The 26,728-nt window shown below is 35.9% G+C and overlaps 1 protein-coding gene across 1 annotated transcript; it reads right to left on the reverse strand.

The window, feature by feature from the left end:
* Nucleotides 1–1,350: 1,350 nt before the first annotated feature.
* Nucleotides 1,351–7,115, reverse strand: tescb (tescalcin b). Its single transcript, XM_073840999.1, has 8 exons — nt 6,743–7,115; nt 5,906–5,975; nt 5,555–5,635; nt 4,360–4,499; nt 4,172–4,233; nt 3,942–4,049; nt 3,032–3,079; nt 1,351–2,458 (listed from the first exon to the last, which is right to left on the reverse strand). The coding sequence occupies exons 1-8, from the start codon at nt 6,804–6,806 to the stop codon at nt 2,381–2,383; spliced, it is 651 nt and encodes a 216-aa protein (XP_073697100.1). The 5' UTR covers nt 6,807–7,115; the 3' UTR covers nt 1,351–2,380.
* Between the last annotated feature and the right edge of the window lie 19,613 nt (nt 7,116–26,728).

The raw sequence follows: 26,728 nt of genomic DNA on the forward strand, positions 1-26,728 counted from the left end.
CTGGTCCTGAGTCGACACAATGGCGAGCAGAGTCGGACTGTTTCAGCTCGGTAAGGGCGGGTCTGAGGTAAGGCGCTCATGTCAATCTACTATCGTGGGAGTGGCCTCTGTTGGTGTGCCATCACAACGACAAGAAGCTGAGAATGACCTGATTTTAAAAAGGGGATATTACTTTTAAAGATTAAAAAAATACCACTGGGTGGATTTTTAACATTGTAGGTTGGATGTGTACACAAACTGCCAACACACATTAATGTTCAAACAACATGTAAAAGTTAGTTTTGCATCCGATGACCCCTTTAATTCTGTGAAATCCTCAGAAGGAATAAACTAGCCTTAATAAGATGCAGCCTTCTGTTTAAGAAAGCTCAGTGCATACAAAAACCAGTGCACAGTGCAAAGACGTTTGTGATATGATTTGATCACCAGTATTTACACTTATAATACACTGTACAGGCTTTCATGTCATCTTACTATTCACGAAGGTAACATTCCCCTGGTATCTACCAAACCAGGGGGTATATATTCATACATCAAACCGCCAGATGGTAAAATGCCTAAAAATTGCTGTTCAGCCATTCTTTCATATAATTTGGCAGGGAGAAAATGTGTTGAAAAAGTAAATTACTAAAGCTTTAGACCCTGTATTTGATGCTTAAGGACTTTTAAAAAAAAATCAAGTCTTCTATTCTGGACAAGTTACATTCCACAATACCTTTTGGTGCAATACCTGTTTATGCATTAACAGTTACATTATCCTGAGATCCACTAAACTCTTACAATACGTCATACACAAGAGTATTTTTCACTAGTTCTAAGTCTAATGACAGAATTTTTAAAACCTCTCCAATCAGGACATTTTTCATAATGATCTCTCTCAGCTTAATTTTCCTGGAAACTTCTGTCTTACAGGTGTGCAAAACAAAAGCTGCAAAACACCGGTAGCAAACAACCCCAGTGATATTTGATATGAGACACTGCATCAAACTTCCTGGTGTCTGAAAAGTTGATTTCTGAAGAAACACAGATGGGGGTTTTGTAGCGGTGCCCTGCTTACTAGCAAACCTAGGGAGTGGCACGTCTTTTCATGAAACAGAAAAAAAGAGGGTAGTGGGTCGCAGAGTCTTTCAGTGGCAGCTTGTGGTGGGGAAGACCCCCTAATCAAATAACAAACAATCAAAACAGGTGCTTGTGTGAGAACTTCTTTCCTGTCTAGTGCTGGCAACCTCACTTGACACTTTCACACGAAATGTGAAAGTAATCATCGTCTTTTACCGTCAAATACTGAAGAGATCTGAGAAATGCTTTGAATTGTTTCAGGGGGAAAAAACAGCAGTGCATCAAAAAAAGTTTTCAGTGTTGCAAGATACCGTTTTATTGTGGTAAATGCAAGTTGCAAGTTGATACACAGTTGGTGCATGTACAATCTTTTTCCATTTTAAGGTTAGTAGAAGAAACATTCATTCATTTTGAGACATTTTTGCACTTTCAGTAGTAATTTCACAGTAAATGCCAGTTTCATTTTTGGAATTAAAATGCTTTACACAAAGTTGAATTCTACTGTTACACCTACATGTGTCCAATCCATGCACAACTTCAGCTCTATGTCTCAAAGTCTGTTGACTATACGTGGCTGCTGATAATGATTAAAGGTCTTTGGTGTCCATGAGCAGTTAAAGATTATCATTGTCATAGTGTCATCAAATGTTTTAGAATATTTTGTATTATTTATAATGTATGTTTGTTGATACAATTCTAGTTGCCCTTGCAAGAACATGCTGAAACATGCTTGTTGGTTATACAAGTACCTGAGAATTTCTAGAACGACTGACAAAACCGTGACATTAGCAATATCTGCTGGTTGATAGGAGTAACTGCAGTTCTTTTTTTGAGGCTATGAATTCAAGTACTGTTCTAACTTATTAGTATTACACATAAAAAAGCACACAAAATCTTGCTATTGGTATATCACAGTGTTAATAATATGATTCATCTATTCAGTATTAATATATTTCATTGAAAATACATTATGATTACATTTGGTTATAAGCAATAACCTTTTTTAGAATAATAGGGTATATAGGTTATTTTAGAATAAAGAGGATATAATTACAAAAATTACATAAAATTAATAAATAAATAAATGCCTGCATAGTTTTAATTTTAGCATTCCATAATTATATAATATGTGCATGCAAAGCAGGAAGTTTCAAATATCAATACACACTTTTCCAACTTTTGTACAATACACATTCTGACCATCCTACAAATAGTTCATAGAACTAGAGATCTATCCAAACTATTCTAAACCAGCCTCATCTAATAAAGTGCTTTTTTCACTGGAAAATATACATTTAACCAGCGATGTTTAGACAGAATGTTACTTGCACAAAACAGTCGTGTCCATGTTTAGGAAGCGAATGTGCATTCTCGTCTCGATCTCAATTCCTTTAAGAATCTGTTGAGCAGGAAACCGAGAAAAAGAGCGAAGTCAGGTTATAGCAGTAAAGCAAGTTTTACGTGATCAAATTATACAACGTTTACACATGTTGTATGTGATAATGTTTAATGCAATGCAAAACCGAATATTTGCCTAAAAGGAAATGTGACCCTGGATTACAAAATCAGTCTTAAGTAGCACGGGTACATTTGTAGCAATAGCCAAAAATACATTGTGTGGGTTAAAATGATCTATTTTTCTTTTATGCCAAAAATCATTAGGATATTAAGTAAAGATGATGTTCCATCAAAATATTTTGTACATTTCCTACCGTAAATTTTTGGTTAGTAATATGCATTGATAAGAACTTCATTTGGACAACTTTAAAGGCGATTTTCTCAATATTTTCATTTTTTCACACCCTCAGATTCCCGATTTTAGTTATATAGTTGTATTATGTAACAGTTGTATCTCGACCAAATATTGTCCTATCCTAATTTACACTGATTTATGACCAATTTTGTGGTCCAGGATCACAATTGATAAATTAGACCATATGGCTTGTGCATATAAATGAACAAATTGACAAACCTTCAAAAAATGCTCAAATGTTATTCCTTCGTAGAACTCATCAGGTGCCTAAAAAAACAAAGAATCAAACAGACAGATCAGCATAAGTTTGTGTACCTACTTAACCATATTTTGGGGACAAATTTGCACCCAAAAGTGAGCAAAACCTAACAAAGTCACCGAAAAATCTCCCTTTGGGGACGTTCTCATTTGTAAAACTGGTATAAAAATAAAGTAAACAAAAGTTTTTAGAAAATGTAAAAATTCTGAAGGGTTAGGGTTAGGTTTAGGTTAGAAAATGTAAAACTATCTTTATATAAAAACAACAGAAGTCTGTTAAGTAAACGTGTGCATGTGTACATACTTATCAAAGCTTTAGGGACACATTTGTCCCCAGGAGTAAACTAAATCTTCCATATGGGGATATCCAAACCAGGGCAAATGTATGTATGTATTTACTTATTTATTTTTCTCTAATTCTAAAAATACAAAAAGGTGAGTACCCCAGGTCACTCACTTAACAAAATAAAATATGCTTCCACTTACCATTAACCATAAACTCAAAAATATGAATTAATATTAAATAACTAACCTGATAACATGAGGTAACATCAACAAGGTTCAAGTGATTAGGGGTTCGATCAGGTGGGAAAAATTCTTTTTATAGATATGTGTGACCCTGGACCACAAAACCAGTTATAAGGATTTTTTTTTTAATTGATACATCATTTATACATCATATCTGAATAAATAAGCTTTCAATTGATGTATGGTTTGTTAGGATAGGACAATATTTGGCCGAGATACAGCTATTACTACAAATATTTCGTGCTACTGGTTTTGTGGTTCAGGGACACATGTTGATATAATATTGATATACTGTCTGAGTTAGTCCACGCAGCGTTGATGATCCAGCCTCTAAATAACATACCATGGGACCGACTGAGATACTGGCAACCTCCAGCATTGCAGCATCTGCAATGCCCTTAGCTGTCTCTCTTCCAAGAGCTCCACTACGAGACAACAACTCCTCTACTACCTAGAGAAGAGAGACCACAACAGCACTGCTGATAATCTGTGAAGTTAATCTGAATGAACTACTCACATGTAAACATGTTTTCTATAAATGATTTAATTACACAAAAACTGGTAATTTCTTACATGTCTGTATTCCTCCAGTGTTATGGTTCCATCATTGTCGGTGTCATGCATGTTGAAGAGGACTATTAAAAAAGAGACAGTATTGTATCAGTATTGTTGTGACTCCACAGCTTAGTTGACTGGTATTTTATCTCAAAGTGTCCTAGTTTCCAGAGAATGTTTTGAATATCATTTCCGTATGCCCTTACAGCGCAGTTTGGCTCTTCTCATTTCTTCTCTCTCTTCCTCTGTGTTATGATGGGTTGGTGCTCTAAAGTATGACATGATGGTAAGGAATTCCTCAAAACCAATTTCTTCCACAGATCCAACACCATCTTTCTGGAAGTTTCTGTGAAGAACGAATGGGAATAGTATTGTGTTATTGCTCCATATCAACATTTTCTGAGCCACGAATGTTAAATTTCACTATTAATCCTCAGGTTCCTGGTTTGCAAATGATTTTGACCTATGGGACTTGGAAAAACACTAAAAAAAAACTACACAATGTTGTAGCTTGCAAATCTACATATTGAACATTTTAATATTTATTTTTATATATTTAAATGTTCAATATTTATTGTGAATTATACACTACCAGTCAAAAGTTTTTGAACAGTAAGATTTTTAATGTTTTAAAAAGGTTTATTCTGCTTACCAAGCCTGCATTTATTTGATCCAAAGTACAGAGAAAATTGTACAATTTTGAAATATTTTTACTATTTAAAATAACTGTTTTCTATTTGAATATATTTTAAAATGTAATTTATTCCTGTGATTTCAAAGCTACATTTTTAGCAACATTACTCCAGTTACATGATCCTTTAGAAATCATTCTAAAATTCAGATTTACTGTTAAAAAACATTTATTATTATTATTATTATTATTATTATGTTGAAAACATTATACAAATTATTAAAATTGATATAGTATGTAATGTTACAAAAGCTTTTTATTCCAGTTAAATGCTTTGGATCTTTCTATTCATCAAAGAATCCTAGAATTATAGAATATAAGAAGAATCATGTGACAGAAGACTGGAGTAATGATGCTGAAATTTTAGCTTTGATCGCAGGAACAATTACATTTTAAAATATATTCAAATTCAAAGCAGTTATTTTAAATAGTAAAAATATTTCACAATATTACTGCTTTTGCTGTATTTTGGATCAGAGATGCTATAATGAAGTAAAAACCACACAGTGAAACAAGACTTCCCTTCACTATAAAGATGTTGTTTCACATCCGTTTTGAATAAAGACAGTGCCACTGACATGTCTGATGTTTCTAATGATATTTTAAAAATGTAAATTGCAATCTTAAATTCTGAGGTATTAGGGTATGATTTCAAGAACTACATAACTCTTGTGACTATTAATACCAAACATATACAATCAAGCACAAACCTTCTATCGAAGAAAGCTTCTATAATCTGGGACCGAATTGGGTTGCTTTCCAGGTCTTGGATTGTTTTAAGGTCATCTTTCCTTTACATGAAAACACAAAACAATTAAGTTTGACAAGTAAAAGACAGACATTAGGGTTTGTATGTATGTATGAACATATGTTGTAAAACAAACCAAACCACCTAAGCAGACACATGAAACAAGCATAACAATATTTTTTTCTAATAGTCAATACCAGCATAACTGGTTTGATTCTTGAAAGGCATTCTGAATAGCCATTCTGTTGCAATACTCAGGCAGGAACAATTCTGCAGAGTGATCTCCCACACAAAACAACCACTTGCAGATTACCGTAATGTCTCCTCGTTTTGGCTGAGCTGCTTAAAACGATTGTGGAGAATTGCGATCTGCTCCAGTGAAACTGAAAGAGAATGAAAATAATGGAGGTGATGACTCACAAACTGGCACCATGCACTATGCGTGAAGTTAACACAACTACTGTAACTTCTCTAAGATGCCTCACACACATAGCTGTTGTTTGACTGACTCTTCTAACTGAATTATGAATGATCACATGAGTCATGCAGTAACCTTACAGTTCGGGTCAACCAAATATACAAAATTCTTTCATCATTTACTCATCATTTTGCTCCAAACCCATATGACTTTATTTCTTCTGTAGATGTTAGAGACTAATAGCATTGTAGTCATTGTGACTGAGGCTGCATTAAGGCTGCCAGAAAACATCTCCATCTGTCATATGGCTTTAGAACAATATGGGTGTGTAAATGATGACGGGCTAAATTTTAAAATAGTTTATTTAAGTCCCTATCAAGCACTGTTAAACCAGATGCACTCAGGTTTAAGCACAATTTGTAAGCATACAGTTTTGTCATCCTTTGTCAGCATAAGCAATTATGAATGCTAATAACCAAAAATCAACATTAGGCAGGCCTGCTTCACAGTTTCCAACAGGTAGGCTAAATATTACAGTAAATGCATATGCATTACAGTAGATATGATCTGTAAATTACAGCACATCAATGTTTAAGTTGTGAAAAATATACATATAATGATTTATCATTAATATCACTAGACGTTTCCTGTGTATATGGTGCTGCGTTGGTCAAATAATTATTGGGTTATTAGTTACATGAAACACAAACCCTTCGTAATAGTTATACTCACAGCCTGTCTTCTGTGACAGGGTTCGATACTGATGGTCATCCGGCAAAGACTGAAAGCTTCCCATCACGATAGTGGTCCTACACTAATATACGTATCTGCGAGTCTGTTCCTCGATCTTCCGGTGGTTTAGGTTTCACTCATACACCCGTGTTTGCCTTGCAGAACCAACGCATGCAAATTGCACTGTGCCTTGAGAATGAGAACACTTCCCCTGGGTCCTAGCGCCGCATAAACATCTTTTGCATCGACTGCTGTTCTAAGAATTCACGCCTGCTTTGCTAATACAGTTTCTGAACGTTGATCACGCCCAAGCCAGATATTAAAATGTAATCAGATATTGTGTTCGCACAATGAAGACTGAAGACAGAAGTGAACAGAGCCATCTCGTTCGTTCGCATTCATTCATAATACATGTCACCGTGACAGCAGCTGCCTTACGGCTCTTTCTGGAAAAGAGAAATGAAACACTGACATTTCTGAGAAGGCCACAGAAAAGCAGCCTTCGATAAATTGACGGGATAATGGCAAGAGAAGGGAGATATATATTTATTTGTCACGTCAATTATTCTAAATTATTATCGCCCTGAGCAGTTTATATTAGCGTCCTCAGCACTTGGAAAAACAAACACAAAATGGTACAGTCCTTCACTCTGATGGAATTATTTATCTGTGTTCAGTTTTAGGCAGTGATGGATAAGCACAAAACACACTCATAAACTAGATTAGCTTTACAAAAGCTTAAAAAGGAGAAGTAAAAAAAAAAGAGATGCCATTAGCTAATTTAATACCACACTGCAAAACAATGTATAAACAAAGTATTTTGTTTTGTTTTCCACCCTGCTGAAAAAACAATAAACCATAACAGAATTTGTAATGGTTTTACTGGTTTTAATGGAAACTGTAATGGTGTCTTTTGGTCTCTACAGGTAATTGGTTGCCTTTTGTTGGTGCTTTGTTAAAACTACTAAATCCTAATGGAATATGTCCCAAAACACACTGGGGAGAGTGGGGTGATTTGTGCCAGGGGGGAAGTAGTTCCACCCCTTGTTTCTGGAAAACCATAGAAGAAATTGGTCATGTGACCACATACTTTTGAAGAGCCATCCAATTTACCTATCCCCCAAAGAAGAGAGAGACATGGCATGAGAGCTAAGCACATAGCTCAAAAAAACTGTTTTTTGCCTTGCAAAGTAAAATTTATATGATCAAGGTTTTTTGATTGTTGCGTCTGAACAATTATAGACAAGTTTGAAAATATTTCACACATGTTTTAGTGCTTTAGTTGGCTACACAGTGAGTCTATACACTTAGCATAATGTTAGCTCTAAACTGCTAGTCTTTCAAAATTGTCGGGCTGGGGTGATTTGTCAAAGGGGCAGGGTTAAGTTGTGCCGGCGGGATGTTAAGTAGTAGACCATCTAGACCAGGGCTGCCCAACCCTGTTCCTGGAGATCTACCTACCTGCAGACTTTAGTTCCAGTCCTGCTCCAACACAGCTGTCTGTAATTATCACATGCTACCTAAGAGATTAATTAGCTGGTTCAGTGGTGTTTGATTAGTGTTGAAGATGAACTTTGTAGGATGGTAGATCTCAAGGAACAGGGTTGGGCATCCCTGACCTAGACCTACTTACCCACAGGGGATAATCTGTGAGGACTATGAGCGTGCCTCTTTAGTGTTTGATTTACCTGCCGTTTGTCAGTTTTTTAAGTGGCCTAAATCACAATGGGATGTTCAGAAATGTTCAGAAAAAGTCAAATTTTTCTTATATGTTACATAAGTGACAGACTGCGCTTTGTTGACAGACAGTGTTCTAATGATTCACAAATATCATGTATTGTATATTTGAGTTTTTTTGCGTTTTCCGAAAAAGTAGAAAATATGACATGCCAATAGTTTAATAGAGTAACAATATCTAAATAAACCTTAAATGAGAATTTGTATTGAATTTGTCTTGATTTTATATAACATTACAGTTCATGACATTAAAATGTTCTTTTTTATTTAAAAAATCACTGGCACAAATGACCCCTAAGTATTCTCCCCAAAGGCACAACTTACCCCGCACCGGCGGCAAGTTGTGCCACAAGACCACTTTTTTTCTGAAAGCTATAATTCTGAAGCAGTTTGTTTCAGATCCAAAGTTATTGTTCCCAGGGATGCACAACATCCTGAAATATATGTACATGCTTAAATTGGAGGGATTACTGTCATGGCTTCACTATAAAGTCACTTTGAGTAAAAACTGGCACAACTCACCCCACTCTCCTCTACAGGATAACATTTCTTAATGGTTTTAATAGTTAAAAGTTGATTGTTTGTAATGGAATTTGCAGTGGAAACTATTAGAATTTTTTTTTTTTTTTTTTTTTTTTTTTTTAAGCAGGTCAGTACAAATATCTAAACATTCTTAAATCAACATTAGCAAAATTACTATTTTAAGTCTTGTTTTCTGAAAAGTATATCAAAATTTAGTACGTTCGTGCTTAAAACAAGAAAAGTGGGTTAAGAAAAGAAAAACTAGATACATTTTTCTACCACTGGCTTGTGTAATTTAAATTTTTTATTAAAAAGATTATGATTTTAGAATGTTTAGATATTAATACTTGACAATAAGACAAAAAATACTAAATAAGAACATCTTTTTTTTCCAGTGAAAATTATAAAGGTAAGGTATGAGCTAAAGTAATCTATTTTTAACCCTACTTCGGGGAAAAAATGTAACCTTATGCTAAATGCCTCTTTTTTTTAGCTACTGTGTCCACAAGACTTGATTTAAAAGTCATATAATCGAAGCCTACTATAGCTGAAAAGCAGTACAAAAAGTGCGTCAGTAAATCTATTTAATTTTGTAATGTATAACCCTACCACACGATGGCAGTAAAGATCATGACATCAACCTATCAATATGTTGTCCTATCAATATCAATATGTTGATACATTAGGTACACCTTTTTTCACTTTGAAAGCACATAATGTATTAAACGACAATAAAACTGATAATGAAGCAATAAACCGATAAAACGTTTTACATGACTTGTGTTAACATGCATTTCTTGCCTTGTGAGGGTGTGGAGCAGTAACTGCCAAAAATGGCTGCTTACTGATCCAGGGAGTACTTAAAGATTTTGCTTTGTTATAAGAGAGAAACAGGTTAATCATGATTATTTGAGTACTTTTCTGTTACCTTTTAGTAGAGGTAAACAATATTACAATATTAATATTACATTTTAGTATTCTTAGGTAAACTATTTGTAAAGTCACTCAGTTTCAGAATATTGAAATACATAAAAATCTATTCTTTTAGTATTTTTAATTATTTTCACGGCCACACAAGCCTCATTTAAAAAGGAATGACGATGTCAGTTGTGAAACAGAGGTTAAAAATGTAGACATCTAACGTAAGTGTGTGATAAACTCTCAAATAAACTGCCTGATAAATACAAGTGCAAAAGCAGCAGTGTGACCAGTTCAGATCCAAAGTGTGGAGAAAAGTCAGTAAAAACACTTAAGAGCTGGCTTGATCTGGTCTAGCTGAGCTGTACATTTATGTCCACTTGAGACAGAACACATCAACAGCCAAAAACAGAGCAATTGGTTGTCTCTTTTCTGTCTTTAGAGTTACTTCATCCAATGCAATGAAGATCTGATAGACCAACACAGGTCATGATGGTCTAGAAGTGCAATGGAAAATCAGCAAGAAAATCAGCAAGATAATTTCATGTTAATAATTTACATAAAACTAATTGTAGCCCTCAAGTAGATTGTTCCTGTTTTCGATTTCCAGATGAGCCATGTGAAGTGTTTTGGAATGGATCACCATAGCTCTAGGACATTTTGAATGCAGCTGACCAAAGAATGCCACCAGATCCACATTCTCTGCAGAAACATTGTCAGTGATGTGCTGAATATTTTGCAGAAGAACAATATTGGTTCACATAACACCTACATGACCTGGCAAGATTTGAATTTGATGATGTTCCTATAGTGAAATAGAGAAATACTTCTCTTTTAGTGAAAGAATACAAATCTTTTAAAATACAAATCTTGATAGATTAACTTCAGAGTACATTTGTGTAAAACGCAATAGCAAAACATTAAGAATTAAAATGCAGTGCTAGCTGAAACATAATAGGTAAGGTGACTTATTAAAATATAAATGGTGATGCAAGAAAATAAAGAGAATCATGTTCTGTTGAAAAATGTTTATGATGAATTCCTTATTCGCTGTAAACCTTTGCTAGATTGAATCTCATGATTGTAGTTTTAAATGTAAAATACTGTAAAAAGTGCTACAATAAAACCTGATAATTGGTTAAATTGGTTCATTTTCACATTAAAAAACTGTTAAATGTACAGGTTTTGGAAGCAAAAAAAGATCAAGTCATCTCATCATTTACAGTGACAAATTTTAAATTGACAGTCCCAAAATTACACGTGTGCCACATTTGATGGGTTTTCAGTTAAATACCTATGTTTCTATTGTTTGTTACATAATATGTTGTTAAATTTTTGTTTATTGCATATTTTAGTGTTATGTGTGTTGCCATGATGGCGTTTTGAATTTGTGTGCACCTTATACTATTTACTTCAGCTTGTGGAAAAGTTATTTGTGATGAGCTTCGTGAGATTCATAATGTGGCTTTTTTATTAGCAGCTGTGTCTTGGTGGTTCTTAGTGTATTATGAATTGCCTCATTCTATTCAAAAATGTTTAATTATTTTAAATGAATTATTAAAAAAAACTGATTGAATGATTCAATGACTCACTCATAAATACTTCACTTTTTCTATTACTGAATGAATCAGCATTTTTGACTGAATATCTTGAATGATTCAATAACGAATCAATCGTTTAACAGTCACTTGTCGCCACCTAGTGGTGAAAAATAATCAACATTGTAATCAACAACTGTTATTTGAAGCACCAAAGACATCAATGTTTATATTCAAACTATAAAAATTTTATCCCAGTCCTTCAGTCATACTATAAATGACTGTAAGAAATAATAGCTTACTGTGTGGTTGAAAAGACTGTGTAGTTGTTTTATATCTAATAATGATAATTCTCTATGGCTGCGTTTACACTGAGTTTTTGGTCACAGCTGACATGGATCATAATTTTGATACAGCGGCTATTTGATAACTGGACATCTGACCCAGCCTACGTTTTTTTGTCTAAGGTTTAATAGAGGATTTAGTCAGTTACCCAGATGCCACACTGGCGATAGTCGGATGTAAACAACAGAATGGATTGCATGGTTAACGGACTACGTTGTTCTGCTAATTTTAGCTGCATGCCTAAACCACTGAAAAAATGTGTGAAAGCTGTTAAATCATATAGAGAATGACCTAAGGAAATATTTTGATAAACTGAAGTTAATAGGTGGAAAAGATACGTACGATCAGTATTAATTAAGTTATTAGCCTAATATGTCACCTACCTGACCGGAAATGATAAGAACAATATGAATGTTGTCAAGATTCTTGCCCTGGAGATCCTGGTTCAGTTTGGCCAACCACTAATGCCATTTTTTCTTCAAACAGCTCTCCTTGATTTGTTGTAACTTTTGGCAGTCCAAATGTTTCATTCAGCTTAGTGGCATTGTTTACTTTCAGTGCCGCCAATACGGCTGATTGATGACGCATCGTGAAAACACTGACAGACAGAGCTACACACGTCATAATCTAAAAACCACACCCACTGGGGCGGAAAACAATCCAACGCTCTCCAATGACTTGGTATTGCGGGAAGCTGCCTGCTTGTCATTTCTGACTTATAACAAAAAACAGAACAATGTCTAAAAGCTGCTGTGACAAGGCGTACAGTAAACAAGCTAAAAAAACACAAAACTACGTTTTTATAAGCTGTTGACCCTAAAAACAAGTGTTTAAGGACACAAATAGCTGTAGATGTCTGTTTATTTCACATCGGGCCATTCAGTTGGATCATTTCTCCAACAAAAGGAAGGTAAGGAAAAGGAACACTGACAGACCAATAAAATTTAGTTTCTCAATGTATCTCCTTTCAGGGTGGTTGAATAATCCTTTGACATGGTTAAAAATAATGAATGTCTACTGTTGCCGTTAAATTTCCCTCCAGCGGGCATAGTTCTCAGAGTAATATGACACTTTGCACTCTACTTTTGTGTCCTTAAATGCTTGTTTTTTAGGTCTACAGCTTATAAAAATGTAGGTTTTTTTTTTTAGCTTTTACTGTACCATGTACAGCATTTACTATACACCTTGTCTCATAGCAGCTTTTAGACATTGTTCTGTTTTTTGTTATAAGTCAGAAATGGCAGGGAGGTAGCTTCCCGCAGTGCAAGGTGTCACGCCCTTGAACTGTCTTGTTGGTTTCTCCCAGTGTCTCCCCCCACTGTTCTGTGTGTTTTGGTTCTTCCTTGCCCATATTTGGACTTCCCCTCATTAGTGTGATTCCCTACACCTGTCCTTGTTAATCAGTGTCCCTATATAAGTTGGTTTGTTTTCCTTCATTGCTTTGTCCGGTGTTGTTGTTACCTCCTGTGTTTTTGTGTTCTCCAGTGTTTCCTGTACCCTTCCATGTGGATTTATTAAAGACTTTTGTTTCTATTCTGTTGATGTTTGTCTGTTCCAGTCTGCACTGTGACATAAGGTCAATGGAGAGTGTTGGATTGTTTTTCCCCCCGGTGTGGACGTGGCCTAAATGCGCACTGTCTCTATAGACGCTTTGTAGAATCACTGTAGGTGTGGGTGTTTGAGAGATCGCGTTTTTTTTTTGTTTTGTTTTTTACAATTAATAGTGCAGCACTATGTACAAAACAGATTTTAGCGCTTTAATAGATTTGTAAATTAACATATCAGTGGATGATTTTTTTTTTATCCCTGCTACAAGTTAAACCTATAAAACCTAAAATGTTGCTACTATATTTTTACAGTAAAGTTCTGGCAACTACAGCTGCTGTAATTTTACTTTTACAGATTTTCAGTGAAAACATGAAACTTAACACAACTGAACCATACCTGCTTAGTATTTTTCTATATTAGTGCACATAATTTTAGTATTATCCAACAAACCCACTACCAATAACAGAATTCACATGCAGTGCTGCACAAACAGCGTTCAAGACAAGTGTAGCCCACCTTAAAGAACAAACATTAGTATTGGTTTAGGGAATTACAGGGAAAACAAACGGAATAATTCCAGTGCAAATCCAGGCTCTGGCTTTCAGCCAACTTCTGATGCTCCTCACGCTTCGGCCGCCCCCACCAGCGGAGAGAGTCACTGTCTGTGTCTCAGCACCCCCAGGACGCCCTCTCATTCAGAGCAGCTGTTGTCTGAGAGCTAGAGGCAGCTCTCTGACACTCTGTCAGACTCTCCTCTTAGAGCCCCTCCTCTGCATGCCAAGCAGGCAGTGTGTCCTCACGTTCTCATGATGGTACTTTCATTAAAAGCAAATATCTTCAATTAAATCACCATAAAAGTGTACTGAAGGCACGGGATTGTGCAATGACCCCTGCTGTTTGATCTGTCAGCCCATATTAGGTATGCGACATCTAAAAATTGGAACTGTTTTTATTCGAAGCTTTGTTATTATTCGAGAAGCAGAGAGCTGCCTTCTTTCACTGTCAGTTATGTCAACTTTTACCGGATAGGAGTGGACATCATGTCCTTGAGCTTTATAGCAAAGCCGCAGTCCAAAGAAAAGAAATTCATTACACCTTAGAGCAGACAGCCAACACCTTTGGTAAACAGCGTAATGTTTTAAAGCTCAAGAGAGGGTCTTACTGATCGACCTATACGCATTCCATCATACAATTATATTGGAGTCATACCCTTCTACAAAGCATTCAGAGAGGACCAAAAACACATTTTCTATTATTTCATTTGCACAAATAAGTGAAAAAACCTATTTAAAAATAACCGTGTCCAGCTCTACATATATACTGAATGAATCTCTGGTTATAGGTGGAAAATACTGATCAAAAACAAACTGTTTGCATTACAGACTGCAGTCAATGTGTTCACTTCCCCTGCTGTGAGACTCTTGTCAATGCTAAGCCTCTGTGTATGCAGAAGAGCAAACAGGTCATCCAATACTACAATGCAAACTTTGGGGTCTGACACCAATTTCAGTCAAGTATAGTTTGATTAAAAATATCATAATTGCAGCCAATTCTATCTACAGAACAAAACAAATGATGCATAGTCAACTAAAGGTTGGAATGCACTACACAACTTTTGGCAAGATTTTTGATTTTTTGATTTACAGTCTGGAGAAGGTGATGCTAGTGCTGAAAGTCAGAGCAAGTCTGCAGATTTAAGTTGACAGATTTCATAGAATATTGTGTAGTCTATGATGGTCACAGACACTGATATTTTAGCTTCAGATTATGATTCTATCCAGTCAGAGGATATCAAACATGTTTGGTATTTTGATCTGATTTTAGAACATATTCTTTTTCATTTGTCACACATCTCCTAGGAACAATGCATATGTTTCTGCATGAATCTGCTGTAATCTGAACAAACTTGGTAGTGTGTGATCCTCTGTTGGTTAGTGTATGATGCCTGTTATTTCCTCAGCTTTCCTCTTTTCCTAGCTATTTACAAAATCGGTAAATGTATTTTAAAAGCCTTATTGGGAACCCTGTGTATAAGACTTGCATGGCTTAATGTAATGTAAATGATGTCTCTTACTGAAATATGTAGTAGAAAACCCATTTAAGATTTACATCATTTTATACATATTTTGGACTATGGAGGGTGCCATTATTTTCGATGACGTGAAAAGGTTGCACTCTGTGAGCTACTGGCGCTACCTGTTGCTATTTTTACCGCATCACATCTCGGAAAATAAAATACTAATACAATGATGGATATAAGCGTAGGCTTAAACCAAATGGCATACCATCGTTTTTCCCCCACAAGCAGTCAAAACGCTCCCGGATATTGAGTGAAATCCACACTGAGAAACTCAGTGGCTGACAAGCGTTGAAATGTTTACATCCTGCCGGGATGGCATCTAGCGTTTTTTGTCTCAGCCTTTTGTAAGCTCTTTCAATAGCTGTGGTCTATTAAAAGCCTCAAAGGCATCAGGGCTAAGGTGGAGAGAACAAAAATGCTGGTCTTTAGGAAGTTTTATTCGTCTTAATACTTGATGTAATGTCTGCAACCTTTATATCCGAGCCCTATATAGCTGCTTGATATTGGATATGGGAAACCTGTGCTCCATTTTATTCTAAGCATGCCAAGTCACATCTACCCATTCCATTTCACTCTTCAAACTTCCACTTAAAGAAATGATAAAGTTTGACTAAAATTTACATTTAGGTACAAAACACTGTGCAAGGCATTTAGAAAAGTTTTAACACATTTTCGTTCCCAAAGAAGGTCCATGGGAATTGTGAGAGCCATTATAGGTCAGATCTAAATGAGCGGTTTCAGAGGCTGCCTACGGTGACAGCTCACACCAGATAAATATTTAAATGACACATGGTAGAAAATATAAAACTAAGAGCACTGCAGAACAGGTTAAGTGAGATATATGCCATTGACCAGCACCAAACCTCTTCTACAATACTTTATTGTGTATTGGCAAAAACATGAGGTCTTGGAACCATGCTATGTATTAAAATATTTGCAGGAAGTTATACTAATCATGATGATATTACTAACAAATGTCAAATTTAATGCAGCTAGTAACATAATTTAAAATGCAACAAGGGCAATTCTAAAATATCCAAAACATATATACACGCTTACAGTACATAACAAAACTCATAACCTGACTGGTATACAGTGTTGGGTACTAACTAGATATACAGTACAGTTGTGCTCATAAATTTACATACCCCTTGCAGAATATTCTAAATGCTAATAATTTTAACAAAATAAGAGGGATCATGAAAACTGTATGTTATTTTTATTTGTATTTATTATTATTATTAGGATTAACCCCTTGAGATGTACCATCTCGTTTTCGAGGGGGTCCCAGAATACAATGTATCACTTGTATCAGAATACAATGTGTTATTTTTATTAAGTACTGTCCTGGATAAACTATTTAACATAACAGATGTTTATATATAATCCACAAAGCAAAATAATAACTGCATTTATATAAATGACCTTGTTCAAAAGTTTACATATCATTGAATCTTAATACTGTGTGCCATTCCTGGATGATCCACGACTGTTTTAATCTTTTGTGATAGTTGTTCATGAGTCCCTTATTTGTCCTGAGCAGTTCATCTGCCTGTTCTTCAAAAAAAATCCTCCAGCTCCTGCACAATATTTGTTTTTGTTTTTTTTCAGCATCTTCTGCATATTTGAACACTTTCCAAAAGTGACTGTATGATTTTAAGATCCATCTTTTCACACTGAGAACAACTGAGGAACTCAAACAAGGTGAAAGCATTTACTGATGCTTAAGAAGGCAACACAATTCATTAAGAGCTGGGGGTGTGGCCTTTTGTACTAGATGAAGATGTGTAATTTTTTCTTATTTTGTTTACATATTTTTTTTTGTCCATTTAGTATTGCACTTCAGAAGCTACATAAATATTTACATGTCTCCCAGACAAGGTTCTTAATGCATTGTGTTGCTTTCTTGAGCATCAGTGAATGTTTTCATCTTTTGCAATAGTTATGTATCTGATGTTATGTATTTGAGTCCCTCAATTGTCCTCAGTGTGAAAAGATGGACCTCAAAATCACACATTCACTTTTGGAAAGGGTTCAAATATGCAGATGCTGCTAGAAAACCAAAGAATGTGCAGAAGCTGGAGGATTTTTGTGAAGAACAGCAGGCAGATGAACAGCTCAGGACAAACAAAGGACTCACAAACAACTATCACAAAACATAAAAACTGCTGTGGATCATCCAGGAAACAACACGCAGTATTAAGATTCAAGGGTATGTAAACTCTTGAATGGAGCCATTTTTATAGGGTGATATCAGGTAAATTAGGCCATCAGGTAAAATGGGCCATTTAAAGTTTGAGTGCCATATCTCCTGAAAAGTTAACAGTCAATGACTGCAAAGAATTTCAAACTGTTACCATAAAAGTTCTTGACATTTAGCAAAAAATACAATTGGTGGGCAGGGGAGAGGATGAGATGAGCATAGGCTGAATATAGGGAGACAGTTGAGAGAGGCCTAAAAGCAAATGCAAAATATTTTCTCTATGGCGTGAAATTGATTTTTTTTAATGTAATTCAAATTGATGTTCTAATGTAATTTAAATGCAAGGTTACACTGCTACATTATAAAATTAAATATAATTAAATGTGTTTTATCAGAAATGTCTCTATTTCAATTTGCATTTTTGCTGATCAGCCAGCCCATTTTACCTGAACACTGCTCTCTCAAAACCTGTAGGGCCTGAACAATTATATTTTATTACATCAATTCAACACAAAAATATTAAAAACAGTCCTTATTAATCATAAGAACACAGTTAAATGACATACACTGGGTTTTTGTTAGCGTCCCAAGCTATTAACCAAAAAGTGTCCCTGATATCCCCCTATATAAACATCTGTTATGTGAAACAGCTTATTGAGGACAGTACTAAATAAAAAATAACATGCAATTTTCATGATCCCTCTTATTTTGTTATTTTTTTTTACATTTTGCATATTCTGCAAGGGGTATGTAAACTTATGAGCACCACTGTATGTAACAGTGTTATGTAATTTAATTACAAAATAAATGTAACTGTAATCTGTTACATATACTGAAAAAATGTGTAATTAAATAATTTATCTCAAAGTAAAAAGAGGTGCTAAAGTCTGATATTGGCTGTGCTTTAAAATTAAATTAAGATGATCTTAATTCAAGAGATTAACGATTCTGAAAGTTGGTTTGATTGCTTCTTTTGTCCCCATTTGTAAGCCGCTTTGGGTAAAGCGTCTGCTAAATGACTAAATGTAAATTTAGAAAAGTAACCACATGTAATCAGTTCCATTAATGAAGTAAATGAAATAGTTACACTACTAATTATATTTTAAATAGGGTATCTTGTAATATGTAAACTATTACATTTCCAAAGTAACCTTCCCTACACTCCTGGTACATATGGTAAATGCGTTGTAAGCTGTTTAACTGTGACATTTTGAAATTTAAAAAAAACGTGTGCTACACTAAAGGTCAAATGCAGGCTTGAGATAAGGACATGTCACACATTTTTGTATTAAGTGGAGTTTTAGACAGAAGCTCCTCTGTAAATCCCATTAGCTTGCCACAGGGGACAGGCATACTCCAGATTTCATAAATTTTCAAGACCAGATTGCGCTGGGTCATAGGAGAGGAAGCAAAATTATTAATCAGATTCAACGCTGTGACTGCAGTTAACTGTGCAGATGATTATTCATGATGACTTTCAAGTGACTGTGACATGATAATTGGCAGAATTATACTCATGTTAATATTGTAAACTGTTATAAATGTCAATATGAATAAATATAAATCTATTATGATACTTATAGAAGAGCTAAATATTTTCATACATTTATATTTTAGATATTTAATGTTTTAATATGATCAAGTTCTTCTTTTTTTAATACATTAAAAAAGCTGTGATTATAACACATGAACAGCATACAAATTCATATAAAATGTTACACAACTGTATGATATTTCATTTTAAAAATTCATATTATTTTGTATATATTTTTATATATGATAGTTACTTTCTCTCTTCCTCGGTTTGTGTGTGCAGACATCAGACAGCCGTTAAACGGCAATCGCTTCTCTAAAACGTTTCCAGCCACCTCACATATTCATGAGTACAACACAAACACATTAAGTTACTTGCAGCAAGCAGAACATTTCCACCTTTCAACCTGAGGAAGTCCACATTCAACGCACGCCAATTAAAGTGTGATATTGTTTCATGGCGGCAACAAGATTAATCGTGCGACAGTAGCTTCCTGAATTAGATATATCGGAGCTCTTGAAATACCCCCTTCAAACTGGTCTTACCTAAGGATTGCCATATTAATCTCCCCCCTCTTTTCATTCTTTGGCGGGGAGCTCATCTGCTCTGTCCCTGTGTGCCATGAATCAAGCATTTGTGACTTGCATACAGAGGAAGCTTCCTCAGGCTGTTCTCTCATGGTAATCCCTGAAAAACGTCTCCTTCCCAAAGAAACTCACATTTAGCCTGATTTTTTGGCGGGTTATGACGCACACAGCAGGAGACGAGTAACCTGGTCTGTGTTTTGCAAGGGACTGACTGGACTTCAGGGATAACATTTGACCTTGGGGGATTCATTAGTACATTTAAAGAGATAATAAAAGCACATTGGCTCACTGTTGCAGAGCTTTCAGGGAAGCAGAGGTTTCTTTTACGATGCCCTTGTGGCGATTGATCTGTCTTTTTGCTGTAACCCTTCCCAAACGGCCTCTTAAGAGAGACGATGAATGTAACAAGGAAGGTGGACGGCAAAGGATGTTGAAACAGTTGTACAAACAAACAGCAATACAGACTGCCCTACATTGATATCATCAGAACAATTAATCAGTGCACACAGTCATAAGGGAGAGCGTCCCCTTCGCTTGCTTAATTCAAGGTCAAAACCCATAAAATATCAATGGATCACCTAATTAAATGCTCTGTGTTGTTCATTATATGTGTGAAGGGGCTATAATGGAGATGCTCGTCTAAAGCATAACCTGGAGAAATTAAATAGCCAATTTAAGGTTGCTTTTAGTAAAAGTGTATAATTGCTTCAACACAGTATAACAACCCAAAGAGCTCAGTCCAGCTCCTTGTGAATAAACCATGAGGTTTGTCCCCAGGGTCACCTTGCAGGAAACAATAATGGTCAGACTGCCAGTATAAACTCCTTGTTGAGAAGGATGGGCTGAATCTACTCAGACAATGGCTAGCATAGTGGATCCTTGAGGACAATGAATTAGCCAAAAGTTTTAAAGCCACATAATAGAATAGCGCAGTGCAATTTACCTCCTGACAGACAGAGTCTGAAGGGCTTACTTTCTGTCCATTAGGTCAAGGTTTTATGCTGACATTGTCTCTGTATAAGAGCATCTAAAACGATGCACAATAGGAACATCTGAAAAATGTGGTCAATTACACATATAACCTTGCAATAGGAAAGAACAGAGTGGGAAATTGGCACACTTAACATTGCATTCAATAATTTCACATTGAAAATAAAGCTGTACCCAGAATATTTAATTAATTTTGGGTGTTATGCTCCGTGGTAAGTGTAGTTTTAAAAAAGGAGGTTTAAAAACAAGCAAATAACGTAATTATTCATTTATAGACTTTGGAATCTGTTAACCATTTCTGATATTTTTTAAAGATGACATATCATGAAAATGTGACTTTTTCTGTGCTATAATCAGGTCCCCAGTGCATCTAGCAACCCAGAAAATGTAAAAAGGACAATTCAGTAAGTTTTGGTACGTTTTTTCTGTTAGCATGTGAAAAAAAGAGCCGCACAGATTTCACTCCCCCCATGACCTAGAAAGGGGATCTTATTAGAAAAGTATTGCCCCTTATTCTGCACATTTCCACCCACGGCACCACCATTTTGTTTTCACAAGCAACAACGGTGTACCAGTTCTAACACCAAAACAATAGTTCGAGCAAAGCATGCTAACTATTCTGTCGTTGGCTTCACAGATGAGTCCCAGCCTCGGAGGAGACAAGAGAGCAGTGGATTTATTGATTTATTTACTGTATATTATGCTGCCGCTGCTACACAGATCTAATATTAACATGCAAATTCTATCCCAGGAGTTTACTTTTGCAGACATAACTGTTTTTGTAACTCCTGAGTGTTTTTATCACAAACTTGTGTTTGACAGTTTAAGCGCAATAAGACATGAAAGTTTAGTTTAGTACTCACATGCTGTGTTACACATGCTGTGTAATATGGTATAAAACTCATGATTTCAGTGCGATAGACAGATGATACTCAAAACCAAACTGATGTTTTTTGGCAGAGTATCTGAGGTACAATCTGTAAAGCTACAGCCCTATTCCTGAAAAGAGGGCGGGGTTGGGAGCAACAGCTCATTTGCATTTAAAGAGGCATGCAAGAAAACAGCATGTTTCTGCTTCGACTCAAAATATGCATCTTCAAAATGATGTAATAAATTATCTATGGGGTATTTTGAGCTAAAACTTTACAGACACATTCTGGGGACATCTGAGACTTATATTATATATTGTAAAAAGGGGCATTATAGTTTCCTTTAACACTGGGAAGCTAAAGGACGTGCCTGAGCAAATGACACAAAATTCAACATCAATCCATTCATAAAACTGCCTTAATCCACTAACGCATTAAACACAACATTGAAAAAAAAAAAGGCAAGTCACCTTCATTGAGGGTGACCTGCAGACATTGACGCTGACATAACTGTAACTAGTATTTCATAAAAACTATTTATCAATTTCAGTTGATCTAATCTGTCAACAAAGTCATCCGGAATCCTTTTAAAGGCGGGTAATTGAGTCTGCTTAAAGGGTAAAGTGTATTGAGGCATGTGGAGGCAGTACTTATACAGCATTCAATGTTTCCAGCATTCAGTCACAGCATTCAATGGCAACAAATGTTCAATGTTTTGAAATTGTTTTCTCAGATGACCAAGGAGCCTTGCTTAAAGACTTGAGAAAATGATCTTAATTACATGCATGTATTTAACCAGCTCTGTGCAAGAATAAGCAAATGCAAACAAACATAAGATGTAAAATGTTCTGGATGTAGAGGTTAAACATAAAATATATATAATACATAATATAGTGAGACCCAAGCAAAAACTTTTTATGTTGGTCTTGGCTTGGAGGTACGGGGTCAAAGGATTTTGAAAAGGACATATTGTCAAGTCATTCCTGCTACACAGCTCCCGTGGGTGAGCAAAGATATCACCTCTCTCACTACATGAAAGGCTTGGGAGAAACTCCCGACAGATTTTGGAAACCTCAGACAGGAACGAGAGCAGAATGTAAATGGCTTCTTTACTCTGACTAGTGAGAATTTTCTATTATACCGGAGAGCCAAAAATGGATTTGTGCCAAAGATGTCTGCAAGAACAAGCAAACAGAATTAGACAGATGCTGCTGAGCTTTTCTCAAAGACTGATGTTCAATAAATGATGTTCACTTTTTTAAGTGCAACATATAATGAAATATAGAACTTATTTTTTGTATATAGATACATACTGTGATGAGAAGGCTAAAAAAGGTAATAAAGGCTCTTCATTGGCATCTGTGGTTCTACCAAGATCATTTTAACATCAATGGAACCTTTGCATTGCACAATAGTGGAAAAAAAAAGGTTCTTTAGACTATGATTTGTAAATGTTCTGTGCACTAAGAGAAAATGGTTCTTTAAGAACTGACCACTGAGAGGGGTACCATGGTTCTTCTATAGCATCACCATGAAAACTCCCTTTTGGAACCTTAGGAACACTCTTAAAAATAAAGCTTGCAGTGATGCCAAATAAAAAAACAAAACATTTTTGGTTCCCCAAAGAATCTTTTAGTGAACAGTCCTTGAAAGTTTAAAAAAAAAACTAAAGAACCTTTTCTGCATTTGAAAGGTTCCATGGATTTTCAAGGCTCATAGAACCATTGATGCATTGATAAACAACTTGTTAAGAGTGAACTTTGCTAAAATCTAATATGTTTGATCACAAAATGAAATTCATTATGGAATTTAGTTAAATTTGAACAGCAAATGAAAGTTTTACTGGACATGTTTGAATTTTATTTACTTGACATGTTATTTTATAAATAACAAACTACAGTTTTGATCACTAAGAACACAAGTTTCTGCTGCAGGTCTTCTGAGATGTCTGTTATGAACTTGTATCAGTTATGGCCTTTGAGCTTAATGTCACCACAGAGAATACTCCTGACCTTTTGTAGTAGCAGTTATGAGACAGCTATATTACTCTTTCCTTCTTTGTTCTTCTTTGTTCCATTTGGTGCCCATAAATATTTATAACTGACATTTCTACTATGCTTAAAGCTTTTTTGTACAAATGTAATGAATATGAAACTGAGTATCAATATATTACTTTTATGATCCATATAAATCATACAGGTTCAGAACCTTGAAAATTAAACTGTTTTACATTTTGCTCAAATTGTCTTTGAAATGATCGCTTGCCACTTCAGTGAGATGTGAGTAATCGGGTCAAACTGCAGTTGTCCTTTTCATGTGATATCTCTCCATGAGAGCCGGATCAGCAGCCCTCTCTCCTCAGACTCTAGGAATAGCGCCACTTCCCTTAAATGCTATTAGCAGAAAGATACAACAAAATGGAGGAAGGCTGATACAATTATTGCGTGATTCAGACCATCCACAGTCTCTCGGCCTTGGATGTTTACAGGTCAAATTCTGATGCGCGCACACATGCACACAACAAATGGTTTGAGGTTTTCTGGGGTTTCGTATTATTTAGGCACACACACAACAGTCAATATGTCCAGTCCTCTCTAGGGTGGTGCATATTGTGCCCTGGCTGGTACAGCTATCTTCCAACATTAATTGAACTGAGGGACACTGAGGACTTTTAGGCCATGGTATTTCACGCCGTCCTGATAGGACACCAGGAGAGCTGGAGGAGAGAATTGCTTTGAAGTGATTCATTTGTAGAGGACACCGTGCCATACATCACCAATGCCACACCGAGTATATGAGTTTTCACTCTATAAACAATGGATCGCTTACACGGTGGCAGCTTTAAGCATCGATAATCTTTTATGCCTTGCATCTTACAAATAAATGCTTGATTTATTTCACATGCTAGAATCAATGTCGCATTTTGAAAAATATCTTACATTTAAACAATTTCATCAACAGTATTTAATCAAAAAAATGCCACAAGTTTAATTTTTAACCGGAATGGCACAACAAATCCACCACAATAAACTGTAAATTTACCAGTTATTGACTGCACTTTATATTAGCTGCAGGCTGTTCTGTGTCATTTAATATATGAGCCCTTCATATTCACAGACTGTGATTAAGTTTTTTATGGTTATTCTATTTAATTCTTGATTGGTGTTTCTAAAACAATGGGACAGAGTGACTGCCAATTTGACATCATTCCTCTTTTTTAACCGACATAATCAAGCTGTTGATTTTTACTCTTTTCGAAAGTCATAAGCCTCTTTCACATAGAGATTCTGGAAAATACACAAATAATGTGTACTGTGATTTGTCCCGGAACTATTTGATTTTGGTTAATTCACACTACCACTGATTTTCTGTAATCTGTGCATGATTACACAATGTGCGAAGATGTGGTTAAGAAGTATATACATTATCTCTTTTTTTTTTAAATGACCAATAGTTACGTTAGTTAAAGGAGAACTCCGGTGTGATTTTGACCTAAAGTGTATTGAATCATGATACCGAGTGTGAACGTACCTTGCATATCTCATCTTGGTTTGTGTCCTGCTGTCCGAAATCTGGGGTCAGTTAGCCGACGCTAACAACAGGTTGTCAATGAGAGTCAATAGGGCATCGGAGTAGCCATGTAAATAAATCACTGTTTTACGCCATTTACGAGTAAGTCGAGTGTCGAGCACCAAGGAATTTATCAGGTTATCAACGTATCAGGTTGTAGTTTCCTTCATGCTCGACACTCGACTTATCGTGACTAAATTCAAGATGGCGGCGACCGGTCTGTTTCTGGTGGAAAATGTCTGTATAAATCTTCTTGTAAATAAACTACCGGTGCTTTTTCTGAGTTCTCAATGGCTCGTTTTAAATGTCAGGGCCCTTGGAAGTCTACCAATGAAGTGTGGAGCTACTTTGTGCCTCGTAAATGGCGTAAAACAGTGATTTATTTACATGGCTTCTCCGATGCCCGATTCACCCTCATTGACAACCTGTTGTGAGCATCGGCTAACTGACCCCAGATTTCGGACAGCAGGACACAAACCGAGATGAGATATGCAAGGTACGTTCACACTCGGTATCATGATTCAATACACTTTAGGTCAATATCACACCGGAGTTCTCCATTAAGACCGTTATTCCAAGACTGGGATGGTGTAGAGCCCTGCAAATTGCACCTTCAAAAGTTTGGCTCCAATTGAATTCCAGAAAAATCCTGCATGGAATCTTTTCCTCAAAAATCTTAAAGGATTAGTTCACTTACAGAACAGAAATTTACAGATAATTTACTCAACCACCTTTTCTTCATATAGTGGACTTCAACGGTGCCCAAGAGTTTGAACCTCCAAAATGCAGCTTAGATCCAGCTTCAAAGGGCTCTAAACGATCTCAGCAAAGGAATAAGACTCTTATCTATCGAAACGATCGGCCATTTCCTTAAATACTGTGTACTCTGGTTCAATACAGTTAGGGTATGTCTCATTTTCTCCTCCAACTTCAAAATCATCCTACATCACTGCAGAAGTACTGACCCTGTGTTTACAAAGTGAATGTGCAAAAAAGATCAAATGCTCTTTTCAAAAAAGGGACAACATCGATGTAGGATGATTTTGAAGTTGGAGAAGAAAATAAGTTTTTCGACATACCCTAACTGTCCTGAACTGGAGTACACAGAGTATGCATGTGCATCGCAGAGCTAGACAAGATGAGCATTTGTAATTAAAAAAAGTCTAGAAATATTCATTTATTTAAGAAAATTACAGATTGTTTCGCTAGATAAGACCCTTATTTCTCGTCTGGGATCGTTTAGAGCACTGGTCTCAAACTCAATTCCTGGAGGGCCACAGCTCTGCACATTTTCGCTCCAACCCTAATCAAACACACCTGATCCAGCTTATCAAGGTCTTCAGGATTACTAGAAACTCCAAGCAGGTGTGAGCTGGAGCTGGTTGGAGCTAAACTTTGCAGAGCTGCCTCCAGGCATTGAGTTTGAGACCTCTGGTTTAGAGCCATTTGAAGCTGCATTTAAACTGCATTGTGGAAGTTCAAACTTACGGGCACTGTTAAAGTCTACTATAAAATTCCTGAAATGTTTTCCCCAAAAAACTAAAT

Source organism: Garra rufa, chromosome 5 (genome assembly GCF_049309525.1).
Source record: "Garra rufa chromosome 5, GarRuf1.0, whole genome shotgun sequence".
NCBI lineage: Eukaryota > Metazoa > Chordata > Actinopteri > Cypriniformes > Cyprinidae > Garra > Garra rufa.